The sequence below is a fragment of the Apis mellifera genome, linkage group LG9, assembly GCF_003254395.2.
Source record: "Apis mellifera strain DH4 linkage group LG9, Amel_HAv3.1, whole genome shotgun sequence".
Classification (NCBI taxonomy): Eukaryota; Metazoa; Arthropoda; class Insecta; order Hymenoptera; family Apidae; genus Apis; species Apis mellifera.
In genome coordinates this window covers 5007050-5022302 of record NC_037646.1, presented here as the reverse complement: position 1 = coordinate 5022302, position 15253 = coordinate 5007050, and the positions used below count along the sequence as shown (strand labels likewise).

General features: G+C 34.2%; 1 protein-coding gene across 7 annotated transcripts in view; it reads left to right on the top strand.

Moving 5' to 3' along the window:
• Window positions 1-14325, top strand: part of LOC411344 (fasciclin-1) — a 295001-nt gene extending 280676 nt beyond the window's left edge. For 5 of the 7 annotated variants that reach the window (XM_026442645.1, XM_026442646.1, XM_026442644.1 and 2 more), the window contains 5 exons: window positions 3649-3863; window positions 5713-5875; window positions 6045-6189; window positions 6480-6521; window positions 11075-14325. In XM_026442645.1, the coding sequence (XP_026298430.1) occupies window positions 3649-3863; window positions 5713-5875; window positions 6045-6189; window positions 6480-6521; window positions 11075-11265 (756 nt within the window). In that variant the 3' untranslated portion in view covers window positions 11266-14325. The remainder of the gene's footprint in view (window positions 1-3648; window positions 3864-5712; window positions 5876-6044; window positions 6190-6479; window positions 6522-11074) is intronic. The other 2 variants (XM_026442648.1, XM_026442649.1) reach the window with 1 other exon arrangement.
• Window positions 14326-15253: the final 928 nt, after the last annotated feature.

The window sequence follows — 15253 nt, the reverse complement described above, 5'->3', positions numbered from 1 at the left end:
CGTATCAGTGTATCGAGTCATAGAGGCATGGATATTCAAGCGTAATTAGTTATATCGGTGATTTCGGGTAATTGCATTCACGGATCAAAATTGACAGTCGCTAATTAAGCTAGAGATATCGAGACTTATATCGAAACACGTAACTCAGAGAACCTATCCCATTCGAATGTCACAAATGTCACGGAAATTTTAACTTTAAATCGTTAAACGGAACAACAAATGCAAACGTTAATTAAAAAATCGTTACAATTGGAAATTTTCCTTTGACGTGTGTCAAAATAAAATGTTAATAACACTTCAGAAAATTACACCACAACGAGAATTATACATTTATTTTAATAAATTTTCACCCGAACGTACAATGATATCCTCGATATATTTCATAAAGTCATTTATTACTTGCACATCACGGATAATGAACGAATAACGAGAATCGCGCAAATCGATCGAGAAAGAAAATAAAGAAACAATCGTGCATTAAAAACGTACGAGCTAATAAGAATAATTTACGACTCGTCGTTGTCTCGCTTTTTAATCGCTTCGCGCGGTATGGTTAGCCAAAATATTCCCCCGTTTTATCACGTAGCTCGACCTATTTGCATTAAACGACACTACTTTCGCGCCAATTTATCGCGCGGATATGTTTTACGCCGCTCTTCTGCTTTATGACGCGTGGCTCCAACCTCCGATGCGAAGATAAAACAACCGCGGAGGAGAAACACCAAAGTTTCGTAAGCGGGCCGTATTCGAGATAAAACGACTTCTTTTTTTTTTGTCCCCCTCCCGCAGTCGCACACCACGCGCACACGTTGTCGCAATTAATTTATTCGACGTCATTCCGCGAAATACAATTCCCCCGTTGAACCGCCGTTCGTTTGGAAGCGATAAATGGCAGTTGCCGTGCAGCTGCTTGGTCCTGCGTAATGGCGAAATTAGTGATTTCCTGGTATTTTGTCCGTGTTACGTTTCAACAGATATTTAAGAGATCTTTTTACCGCTTTAATTGAGCAATCGCGTAATTGGGGGATGTATTATACGGTCTTTAATCAAATCTTGTCGAATTTTTTTCTTTTCTTTCTTGATTTCGATTTGATTCAACGAAATTAAATTAACTTGTAAGATATTAAAACGAGGACCGTAAAAATTTGCATTTTCTCCGATAATTACGAATTAATAAATTTTCCTTTCATTTTCGAAATTCTCGATTATCGTTTCTTGCGTACGAAATTTTGATTCTGATTCGTATAGTTAGACGGATGTAAAGTAAATTTTTTAAAAGAAAATTTTCTTTGATGCTATAAATTATCCCGATCAATAACATCCACATCGTTCGATATCGTTTTTTTTTCTTAGCTAATTGCCAATTAAAAGGAACTATTTCTTCTATCGAAGATGGGTTTTGTTTGAAAAGAAAAAGATGAAAAATTGGATCACAAAAGATAGGATATTGAAACAATCTTTGCGAACAATATCTTTTTTGTCCGATATCTTTCGAAGATATTCTTCAGTGTCTAATTTTCCAATCGCTTTCTATTCCTTCCAATTGAAAATTAGATTTACGAAATTACGTTCAATATAATCGTTGATAATTAAATAAGGCGACGTTTAGAATCAAAGGATAGAATTGCAAGAAAAACAAAAATTCCTTCATAATTAAATCTCGCATGAGATTCGAAAGAAATCTATCGCAGGGAAACAATGCGATTACGATCAATCGCATTTCCGACAAAGAATTCTCACTGCTTCCCTTTGACCAATCCTACACGTTAAAAGATTTATTATTAAGAGAATACGTAAGAAAGAAAACTCACGAATGCAAGGCGACCCCTCCGTTTCCGACGTTGAACGTGTTCAGCATTCCGATAGAGTTTCTAATTGCTGAACTGTGATTAAAAGGCCCCGTTACTCCTCGAGTGGGTGTGTGTAACTCGATTAAAAGAAGCGGAATCGCTCTTAAGCGTACTAAACATCGAGGAAAGAAAGGAAGAGAAGGAGATGAAATTGAATGAAACGAAAGAAACGTGAAACGAGGGAAGCGGAAAGTGCATGGAAGAGCTCGAGTAACAAAAAGTAAAAGATGAACTAATGATCTCTGGTGGAAAGAAGCTTATAGGAAAATTCTTAGCCGGAGAATGAGCGCGTGGATTTTCTCATCGAATTTATTCGAGCTGCCCTTTGAGAAATCTCGACTAGCACGAATTTAACAACGATTCAAAAGATCGGGAGAGTAATCACAAGTGGCCGAATCGGGAAATTCATAAAGAAGGGGGATCAATCGAAGAAATCGCTATCTTTAAGCTTTCTCTTTCTATTCTCATTTCTTTCTCTCTCGCTTATTGTTACTCTTTATTCCTCCTCCATCCTAGAGGCTTTTTACTTCTTTCTCTGTTTGGCGCTTCCGCTCTCGTTGAACTTTCTGAGAAAATGCCACAAAGCTCTAACGGGGAAAATAAATTTTCAACTTTAAACTAATTTCATGACCTCAAGAATTAACGTGACAAATGCTTTATAAATTTCATTTTATGATATTTATTTAGAAAAATAAATGTATATTTTGAAAATCGTTTGAATTTTGCTTTAAAATTATCTAAATAATTCTTTTATGATATCTATATAAACTGTGAGAATTTTAATAAAATTACAATGAATACTTGTCTGAAATGAATTTAATCTATCTCATTTGATAAATCTATCTCCTTAATTTATTCCATTATAATTCATATTTCATCCTTTACATGATGATAAAAATTTTCAATGGCATTCATCTCATAAGAAAAAACCTAACCTTCATATTAATCACCTCAAACTCTATTTTATACCAACTGTACCAACACAAGAATTAAGAAAAGAAGCAAAATACTTGGAAAAGCAGTAAACGAAATATCTTAGAATAGTAAACCTTTCCTTGAAACTAAACCTTTTTCTTCTTACGTCCGCATAAGTAACAAATGCACACGTAACGAAGATGACTTATCGTCTAACAACATTCCTTCCAATTCTCTTCTTTCCACTCTCTGTGAGAAAGTTGCAAGTAGGAAAGCACATAACTTTTAACTCGGCCCTCATCTTCCGCCGTAACTTGCAGTTAGATATGTACAAGTTCTTGTTTGCACGATACTGACTTTCAACCGTTCTTCGAATAAAATCGCGCCATCAAACTCTCTCCTGTTAATTATAAATTATTTGCCAAGTTACAACTTTGCCACTGTGCTTCCTCAGATTTTGCAGCGGAACGCGAAATCGATTTTTGTAATTGATAAATCATTCCTTTAACCGATACCAATCCGAAATAATTCTGGATTAATTATTCAAGAATAATTTCATTATTAAAGTATTTTTCCTATTTTTGTATGAAAGGAAGCCGCACAATCTTTGACATAATTTTTTTCCTGGATAATTTAAAATTTTGAAAAACTTGAAAAATAGCAAAGATAATTCGTAAAATTGTAAAAAAAATTATTAATAATTATAACGAAATCGCATATAATATTGCGCATTAATAGATTCTTTTAACAATATCTGGACATCATGCGATTTATTCGAAGAAACGGATAACTCATTTTCTCTTTCTATATCGTTGTTTCGGTATGTTAAAGCATGTTGACGCGTTTTTTAAGATTTTTCTCAAGATCCCTTGATCTTTTATAGGTCCCCACGGCGGCAGAAAAGAAGAAACTATATTTCAACGTAGCTCAGGACTCAAACGGAAAACCGATAATAACTGTCGAAGGAGGTGGCGTGAACGCGACAATAATTACCGCAAATATCGCTGCTACCAATGGATTGATTCATATCATCGACAGAGTTCTCGGAGTTCCATACACCACTGTACTCGAGAAACTTAAAACCGATCCTATGCTCAAGTGAGTTAATATTTTTGTAATAATTCTTTTAAAATGAATGAAATAATATTTTGGAAATAATAATTAAAAATCTTGGAAATATTGATTTAGATATTACTATTCATATAATTATTTTTTCATCACACCAGTGAAATTATTACTCTATTTACCTATTCTCTGATTTCTATTTACGGAGAAAATCGATTTTAATCGTTTATTTGGGTATAATTCCATCGTATCTCAAATTTAATTAAAATAGCATGAAAAATCTTCATTCCAATCACTATTGTTTCGCTTGATTGAAACTATAATATATAAACAGAACTCTTATGTGAAGAATTGAATGCTACCACCAATTACTCGTCGATCTATTAAATTTCTACTGAATGCAATTGTCCTTGATCTCTTATTGATACCATTCCTACATATTTAAAGGATTCTATTTCAAAAGAACGATTAAACCCACCGATTCAGAAAAGCGAACGAGCCTTTACTTATCGAGATAGAATAGAAATTGAAACAAAAATTAGAATTTATTTGAAAACTGATGTATAATAAAGAATATTTATAAATATTTGAAAAAATAAAACATTAATGATTTCTAAATGTTGCCAAATGTTGCTCGTTCGTGCATCACATGCAGAAACATTCTTTTCATGCGCCAAACATCCATCCTGCTAGATTGCCCTAATGAAACTGGTCCCAAATACGTGTTCGAACTGTGAATATTGCCAAGCCGTATCCGTCACGATTTAATTCCTCTCCCGTTATTTCAATTATCGATGCATCGATAATGGAATATCCAATTAAATAATATTCCAATAATCCGATAAATAAACTTTTGCGATACTAATAAAACCTTATTAAAGAGTGAGAGAGGTTAAACAACATTCAGGTTTAATAAACGAGGTGTAAAACTATCAAATTGATCCAAAATTCTATAAGTGTACAGAGGAAAAGTATCGATTGTTCGAATTATATTAAATCCGCGACGCAAGATACGCGTATTTTTCTTCGAGCGCGGGGCAATTCGTTCGCTTCAAACCTATCCCAAAGCGGTTGGTTAGACGAATTTATTAGTAAGCGATATATTCATCGCAAACGATGCAACGTCATGCAGAGAGGAAAGGCTAGTATCCTATCTTGTTACGAGGAATCGTTGAACAGCTATCGGTTAGGAAACGATCGGTTATACGCTACCTTTAATGCCATTAGTCCCTTTATACGATAGGTATCGTTATTCGATGCGGTGGATGGATGGTGATGTCAGCATTCCATCACCCCATACCCGTGATATCCACAAGCCATCGATAGCGCTACTTCCCTACCTATGCCTATACGTCACGTCTCTGCGTTTACGAATATCAAGATCCAGTGGATCGATTTGTTTGCCTCTGTGTTTCCACCCTTTTACCACGCGTTGCCCGCCCCTCTCTCTCTCTCTCTCTCTCTCTCTCTCTCTCTCTCTCTCTCTCTCTCTCTCTTGATTTACAAACCGTTTCAAACGAATGATACTACTCAAGGATACGATCGAACGCTTACCACCTGGCTGCTGGCCTACAATCGAACGTAGTTATTACGGTTAATATGTTAACTATCATTTCTGTCATTAAAATGGTAAATTGAGTTACGAACGTAATTTATGAAAAAAATCCTAAATCTCAAGTCCTAATTTTTTAAATTGCTTGTAGAATCTTGATTGATTTAATAAAAATTTATACAGCAATACAAAATAGCGAATTCTTTTCTTTTGGGATATCCTAAATTTAATGAAGATATTCCTCGAAGAATTAGGAAATGGGAGAATTTGAATTTCCGATTTTTCGAATTTCTAAAACAAATTTTTTCAATGTATTTGTTTATTTTCAAGTTCTACCTACTTCCTTGGACAACGGCAAGGATTCAACGACCAATTGAACGACACGTCAACGCGTTTCACTTACTTTGCACCGCGCGATTACGCCTGGAAAGTAGCGGCTGTCAGTTACCCATCCACTTCGAAAAAGATCTTTATGCCTGAATTCAGCTATCACGTAAGTGTATCTTCATTATATACGATAACTCGAATTAATATAACATTTTAAAACTATTTACATTCTCTATCAAAAATGTGATCTAACTTTACACCTAGAACAATTTGCTCTCCCTTTTATATCTCTCGTTTCAATAAATTTCAATGATAAAAATCTATTATTATTATAGACGAAACAAATCCTGGAACGACATCTCGTGATAGCGGACGAAGTATACACGATGGCCAAACTGAAGGAGATGAAGCACAACGACACCATCGTCCTTCCAGCAGCCAGAGACAGCCTGAAGCTTCGTATCAGGGAGTACAGCGAAAGTAAGTAGGATAGGATGAAACGTTTTAACGAATAATCGTTTGCATAAGCACTCTTGCAATTACCCAGATATATTCTCAGATACACTCAAACATTTGTTTCAAATTAATTATATATAAACGTAAATGTGTCCGGGAGTATCCGTCTTATTGTTGTAACGCTGTGTTTCTCTATGAATATGGAATAAAGAGAGAAAATAACGCTTCGTACATAAAAGGCCCCGGATCTCATCTCGGGGCCCTTGGTCTGTCTTCATTCTCAAACATGATGCTATCTATTTGGTTACATTTAGATGACAAGTACGACGAAAACATGATCCGTCCAGAAACTTTGGGTGAGTGAGTTCAGTGTTTAGACGTCGCCGATGAGCGACGACACGTGCTTCCACCAGTACGAGCTCTGCGCACATATTGTCAATTTGTGAAGGGTTCTATCTATATATATATATTTCTCAGCACTTTCACGCACCGTGTCTAACGCGCGTACACTTTGATGGCGTGTATTTTTCAAATCGATCGTCTGTTCGAAGCTGTGATTTTTCTTACGATAAATGGATAAACGTCAAGATCAAGCGATGATGTTGTGCTCTGCCAAACGTTTCTGGCGATTTATTATATACGAACGCGTTAATTTCATTGTCTGAATTCTTATTGGATTTCCTTTGTCGTAAAGTTCATACGTGGGTCATTTGAAATATTTTCAGAATTAAATGTATATGGTGAAAAGATTTGAAAAAACTTTATTTTTTTTGAATGATTGTATATTATGAAAGATATGGGTTGACGAGTAAAAATTATTTTTCAATAAAGAATTAATAAAAATTAAGAAATGAAGTTTTGTTTGGAATTGTTGCCTATAATATAATGGCTATAATAAAATATTCAAGCAGTTAAAATAAGATATTTAATTTAATTATTTAATTTGTACTTTACACAAGTTTTCTTTGAATTTTATATTTCTATAATTTTTTAAAAAATTTTTTTATCAAATAGATGAATCAATACTTTGAAGCCTTTCGATATTACAAACTTTGCATTATTTTATTATTTTATTTGATGTTAAATTATATTTTTAAAAATAAAAATGTAATTTAAAAAAAATATATATTCTCATTCCATATAAAAATTTTTCAAATGACCAACGTATATAGAAACGAAAATTTCGAAATACACACATTTATCGTTTTTAATTAGAAACATTTACACTGTAACAACGAAAACATAAATAAAAAAATCATTTCAAAAAAAAAAAGAAAGAAAGAAAAAACACACGAAACAACTTTTGATAATGAGATACACAAAATCGTAACACGAAGTCATTCTACATGAAAATCGTTTGATCACGTGTCCTCGTTCACATTTTTTACAATTTACATACGTTTTTGGTTGCGTTTCGAATATGATTAAGTACGCGCGTTTCATGCAATCTCAGTGCTTGAAAGGAGGAATGCTTTCTTTGTTCTTCAAAATACGTAGATCGCGCTTATTCACTACGCAATTAATTGTTGCTTTTTGAACGTATGCGTGCACGAAATGAATAAAAATATATATATATTTCTCTATCGTTTTAAATATATTTTAAATATATTTCTATTATATTCGAATAAATTTCAATCAACTATCGGCCTAGATAGACGTGCAACCCTTATTTTTCTCTTAATATCTTTTCAGCTTTGTTTCTTTGTTTTCAGTAGAGTAAAACAACGATTGAATTCGATAATAAAAATGTGAAAGTGACGATAATGCTCGTTATATTGCGAAATTATATTAATTGGCAGTGACTTTTATCAATGAATTTCCATATCTAAATTAAAAGTAAATTATTAAAAAAATTTTAATAAATGTAATCCTTAACATTAAAATTACCAAACTTTTCATATTAATAATTTCATTATTAAATATATTTCTAAATAATTTCAATTAAAATTTTTCATATATTAAAATATTTTTATATTTATTGCTAATAGTTTTAATGTTAAATTTGTAGAAAGAAAAAGATAGGAAATAAAGAAAACCTATGCTTTTTCCCCCTAATATTTCAAATAAAAAGAAAATACAGATATGGAAATTCATTAGTAGAGGGGGAAAGAATAATTTTGGAATATTTTCTATCACTGTTCGTTAGATTGCTCAATTTCATTCAATTTTTCCGTAATCTTCATTCTCATCATTTATCAGGGACAACAATTCATTGTGTTTCGAGATTGATATCAATTTAATGTGATAAGTTTTATAGATTTCCTCATATATCATAACATATTAATTACATATTCGAGCAATTGCACGGTGAGTATATTCTTTTGATTTTGCAAAAACAATCGATACATGGCGTATATGTTCTGCTTGTTGCTCGCTTCAACGAATCAATTAAAAGCTTGTTATAGTAAAACGCAAGACTAGGTTTTAACACGATTACGTCTGGTCATGCAGTCGTGTGCTCATCGTCGTCGTCGTCGTCGTCGTCGTCGTCGTCGTCGTCGTTTTTCTTTAGACTAACACTCAAGATATAAAAAACTTTAATATCGAATTTTATTTTATTTTATGAACGGTGATTAAACATTTATTGGAATGATCAAATATCATAAATCATTTTTCTTCTTTTTTTCCTTTTAAGAAAAATTGAGATCTGAGAAAATTTTTCCAGGATGAGAGGGAAAAAAAATAATAGAAATAATAGGAATTTATATAGATATAAATGGCTTAACGAAGAGATTAACGAATTAATAAAATTTTTCAACTTAGATATTTTTTCTACTCTTTTTTTCTTTGCAACAAAATTTTACTTCCTTTTTTCAAAGTAGTGATTAAAATAATTCAAATATATTTTTTTTTTTTGTTTAAAAATTAAGACAAGAAATAATTTGAAAAAAATTACGATTCGTCCACTATCCTGCTACTTGGATATCACTTTAGACATTTGTATTATACGATATCTATTTCGCACGAAAAAAATGAGATGAAATGAGAAAAAGTTCCGGATACAGATAAATGCGAACGATTACGCGCGAAATATATTGGCTGCCATTTCCTTTCGTGACGATAAATGGTCGAGACGAGCGTGAAAACAGAACGATATGAATACCTGTAAATTGTCCTCAATTCTAGTTATCTATCGACGTTTTTAATTTACACGATATATTTACCACGAGCTTTCTTCGCTGTTTCAAAGCGATCAAATTCGACAGATTCATTTTTGAAAAAATTCCTATAATAAAATTATCACGATTGAAAATTTGATATATTGAAAAATTTTAATTAAATGCACACCGATCATCAGAAATATTCTATTCTTACAACCATCATTTAATTGTAGAAAGATTATTATTAATTTTTTCGAAATTTATCCAATTATGTTTTTCCATAATATTATTATTATTAATAAATTATCAGTAGCAAGCCAATTATGTAAACATTTAAAATGTGATAAACGCGATAAAACGTAATAAAATTTTTTATCTCACTACTCGATTAATTTTAAGCGAGACAAATTAGTTTAAATAAATTATTTTATAATTTTCGTTTAATTTTATTAAAAAAAAAAGATAACAGCATTACTGATGTGTTAATATATATTATAAATTTCTTCTCGAATATACAAAAATATATTCTTTCTACAATTATACGATCGATAAATTTCACATTCAATAACGAACATGAAATAATAGAAAAAGAAGGAAATGGCTCATTGGGGTGCAATTTGGTTTCGATACACGGTAATTTGGCGGCTTCCGGCCACTCTCGGCAAGCGGAGATCGAAGAACGTGCACAATTATGGTCGGAGACCGCAAGACGATTTATTATGCACCTTTCGACCACCATTTAAATGCAAATTCCTTGATTACTCCTGGTGCTAATTGCCACGTGTTCGTTCGGTCATTCTCTTACCCACGAATTCTGAATCGTCAAAATGTTTTCCGTTTTCGATTAACGTTATCCTCCTAACAATTAATGAATGAAAACGAAAGAACGAGGGGGTTGGAATGGAAATATTTGATAATATCGAGAGAAATAATTGAAAGAAGGAGAAAATAATATAAAAAAAGTATATATAATTTCCAATTCCTACGGAAGAATCGTCAGCCAGATTATCTCATTCCTCAGATACCTCGTTTTCATCACTTTAAATTAATTTCTCTGCTTCTCTGTTGATATTTTGACATCGTTTTGAATATATGCATAATTATAGATTTATTGAAAGTTCGAATTTTGAAAATGTTCATCACGAAAGTTTCTACTACGCTTCTTAATCTTTAGAGACTTGACAATTGAAATATTATAAGCTATTACCGTTTGTTTGATAAACTAACAACTACATACTTACACACACAATATATTTGCACATCATATATGCAACTTCGTCAAGATTCGAATCATGAAACGATAGTTTTTTATTTCTCTAAATAAAATTTTCTATTCGGATATTGTCACCTATTCTCAACTTTCCCAACGATACTATCGACTACTAAAAACACGCGAGATTTTTCCAACCACGACAAACCGAAACCTCGATCATTAACGCGGAAAAAGCGCGAGAAACATCTTCTCGATCGACAAAACAGAGCTAAAATGAAATTAGATAACGATGTAACCAAGCATACAAGTACTCGCTACATGCATTTTGCGTCTATGTGTTCCGTAGACCCAGAACTCGATATTTCAATCGCAATTTCAGTGTCTCATCCGACTCTTTTCATGCTCGACAAGTGAACATGCTCTCACTCGAATCTGTCTATCCGCTGCAAAAAAAAAAAAAAAAAGAACATGGCAACTCGCTTCGTTTCATCCGATCTATCCGGATCGTTTCAAATCGAAATACGCAACGCCTCCTCCTCCTCCTCCTCTTATCACCGTTACCGACTTATCGATCGAAACTCGTTTTTCTTTACAGTTTACCAGATCGAGTGGGAGGGCAAGTGGATTCGGGTGTATCGTCCGGACGTCGAGTGCACCAACGGTATCATCCACGTGATCGACGATGTGTTGTTGAAGGACAGTGACGTGAGGGTGACCGGAACAGCGTCCGCCACCAGCCTTGCATCGCATTTGATCATGATCCTGGTGGCCAAGTGGCTGCTTTAAGGACCGATACCTCTACTACGTTAAGGAGTCTGTCATAGGTGCACCTAGGAATTTATTTTCGGGACCGTCTCCGATCGTCCTCGTCCGAGAGAGAGAGCGTAGTGCGCGAGATCCGGGTTCGAACTTTGAGAAAAAAATCCGCTTTTGGGGCGAGCTTTCGTCGGGGTCTAAACCTTTCAAAAAGACCGATCCTGACCGCTTGCTTGCATCGCCAATTCCGGGATCAGAGTGATCATCGTGATCTCTTGTGACACTGCACTGTAAACTGTGTTCGAGGGTTTTTGCTTTTGCCTCCCTTTTAATAGAGACACACAGAGAGAAAGAGAGCGAGAACGAGAGAGAGCGCGCGCGAGAGAGAGAGAGAGAGAGCGAGAGAAACGACAAAGCATCCCTTAAGAAATAAATGTGTTCCCCGAAGAAGAAGAAGAAGAAGAAATCGAGGCACGATCGACGGATCGGGGACGATTCTGAATGAGAATTAAATTAAAAGAAGGTCGAAGAGGCTCTTGGACATGATCGCTATAAAAGAGAGGATGATATTGTGATTTCTATCCCGATCAGGCAAGAGCCAACCGATCTGTTAAGAAACGTGGGCGAAGCTTAAGCAAAGGAACGTACTATTTAGCAATTTCGAATTATTGTCGTCAGTAAAAAATGGTTCGCTACGAGAACACGTGCAGGTGTTATTATTATTATTACTACGTAAGTAATACGATAGAGATTCTCTTGATTTGAAGTTTTATCGTATCGATTTAGGAATTATCGGGTGTCTTATGCGCGTCCACGCGACCACGAGGAGAGTTCCTCGAGGATCTTGCACGAAAAGGCATTTTTTTAGACGACCATGAAAACGCGCGACAGACGCGGAGCCAAGTATTATCGCGAGTTGGAGAGACGCCGTTGAACGTACCAAATGATTAATAATTAACCACGTACCAACCAAGTATAAACAATTTAGAGAAACTTTTTAACGAGCGAGAAGAAGAGCGCGAGAACAAAAGAGGGCAGAGATTTCGGGGAACCTCTTCGAGTACAAGGGCGGCAAACAAAAGGGTTTTCCAAGTGCAGTATGTTGCGCCGTATTTCTCGTTACGCTGACAAATAATAAAAAAAAATTCGTTTTCATTCGAGCTTACGATTTCGTGTAAATTATTAACGATTCAGTTGGCAAAGCTGGAGGCGGCGTTCCTCTTTTCTGAACGACCTAGGATTACAAATCGATCACACGAAAGTTTGTCACACGGAGGATCCATATATCCTTTCGACATATACCGATATTTTAGCAGAAACACACGTGTAAAGGATAAATATATCATCCACCTAATATACGTCCCTTCGTCGGTTCAGACCGGGCGCCATTCACAGGCCGTAAACATTTTCGTACAACTATATTAACGTCTCGCCTAATTATGGTACTTCGATTTCATTCATCAATGATACGCTACAGTTCTGTGTGTGTGTATGTACGAGCGTCATTTCTGTTGGCCGAAGAATCGCGCGGCGAGGCACACGCGAACACTAATTAAGGAGAATCGACCGGAAAAACTGTGCGCGCGGTTTCGATATCGATGTACATAAAAACGATGTAGGTAAAAGCAAAACTCGTCCTTAAATATCCTCTCTATTCGAAACGAAATTGAGAAACGAAAGATTAACAAAGGCAACGGTTGTTGATCCTCGACGCGTGGTTTCGCGCGCCTTAGATGTGATTTCTAAATACACTTTTGCTCTCTGTATCATATAGCAATACACTGTCTACTTATTGATAATACTGCCACGACGTCTCATTGCAAGCTCAAAACGCGCTTGCAAACGAGTTTTTGTACAATTATCGTTGAAAGAAGCGAAAGCATCACACAGTAGAGAAGTGACTCGATCACATTCCGACATTCTGCAGACTGTTTGAACGAATTTTCGCGGCGTGGAATACAGATATCGAACACGGATTTATTTCTCGTTACAAAATATTTAACAAATATATATATAGAAATTTGAATCGAGATAAAAAAAAAAAACTTTCTTCTCGTTAACTAATATAAATTTGATTTCAACGGTAACAAATATATCTTTTCATTTAAATTTATAACTTTATCGATATTAAAAAGAATTGTTGTACAAATCCAACGAGAAATTGAACAAGTTAGAATTATAAGATGAAACGAATCAGAAGAGAATTCTTTCGAGCAGACTGCGCAAATACGCGTAAAATACTCATTCAGAAACTTTTTTTTAACGACTGTACAGTTGCTATACATATAATATATTTATACATATATATTATATAGAATCATCTGTGTCAATGCACCACGTCGCAATAGTGCATCTCTTTCGAGATTCGACCGTCGGATTCGTATTTTGTTTCGTACCTTGAGCGTAATTCAGTTTAACCTTTTGCAATTTTATATTAATCGATACCAAGCAAACAACGGATTAAACAACTCCTATTAGCTAACGTAATGACAATTTTAATATACATATATAAATATATAAGAAAATTTAATTTTAAAGTTCCACAATTCCTTAATAAGATGGCAAAGGATAAACTGCAACCACGTGTTCCAAACTTGAGAAACAAACCCTTGAGAGATCACGAGCAAACGACACGACAACACACTTTCATTCCACGATTAGTATGAGCTTAGCTATGTGTGCGTGCAAGTAATGATTATAATGATCACGTGTGTCCGTCGAAACGAAAAATAGTGATGTAAATCTATGAGAATCACGTTGAGAGAGAGATCGGATAGAAGAGAAGAGGAGAACCCGAGGTATTCGAAGGTGAAGAAATTACAACGCCTCGAAATTTCGTTTCCTCCCCCTAGAGAACAAATCGTCGTGATGAGAGGAGGAATGTGAAACAGAGTCGTTCAGACTAATATCGAAACGCCGAAACTAAAAAAACAGAAAAAAAAAAAGAAAAAAAAAGAAAAAAAAGACTATAAACGATCGGAGCGAATCTCGCGTTTCCGGTTGTTTAAACTCGTATTAGTTAAAAAAAAAGAGAGAAAGAAAAATAGAAGACTTATTAAAGATTTTTCATTCAGCTACCGTACTTTTTCTCCGCGAAGTGGAATTAAAAGAAAGAAACGGATTAATAGAAGAATTCGATGTTATACGTGTTGATATCAGTCTATACATATATATATAAAACAAAGTAAATAAATAAATAAATAAATAAATAAATAAATATATATATATATATAAAGTATATAATAAAACAGAGATATATTGACGAGGAAGAAAGTACGATTGAAGGGATGAAAAAGAACTGAGAGAGAGTGAGAGAGAAAGAGAAATAAAAAGAAAAATACAGAAATACTATCAAAAAAATGATACCTTAAAACTTGTTGTTGGGATGAATTGATATTATGAATTATTATTATTATTATTATTATTATTATTATTATTATTACATATATAAATATATACATAAACTCTAATAAACACTGTTTGTTCGTTAGACGAGAATTAAGATTGCAAATTAAAAAAGAAAAAAGAAAAAAAAAGGAAAAAAATAGCGAAACTCTATTTCTTCGTGTAGATGCGTCTTTAAATATTCAGCTTGTTCAAAGCGAAACGAATCGCGCATAATTCGCAGCTGTGTCCGGATTGTGAATGGTGTGAATGGAAATGCGAGAGACGGAATTTCCAAGGAAATGTCGTCGCACGGAACTCCGCGAAAACTATCACATTCAGAAAGAACAGCATATATCCGACGCGTTCCTTATGACGGTTCTTTCGAATAGAAACTGGTGAACCCAGTTTTTTCGTTCGACACGAAAACGAACTACATCCTGACTAACTCTGAACATATACGATAAATCTTGCAAATCGAAATGGAATCGTCGAATGAAAATTTTGGAGTAAAGAAATGTATAGAGAGAACGTAGCGCGTGATCAAAATCTAATGAAATCAAAATCGAATTCGTAAATATGAAATGAAAAATTAATTTTTCGTATATTATAAATTCTTGAAACAAACGTAATC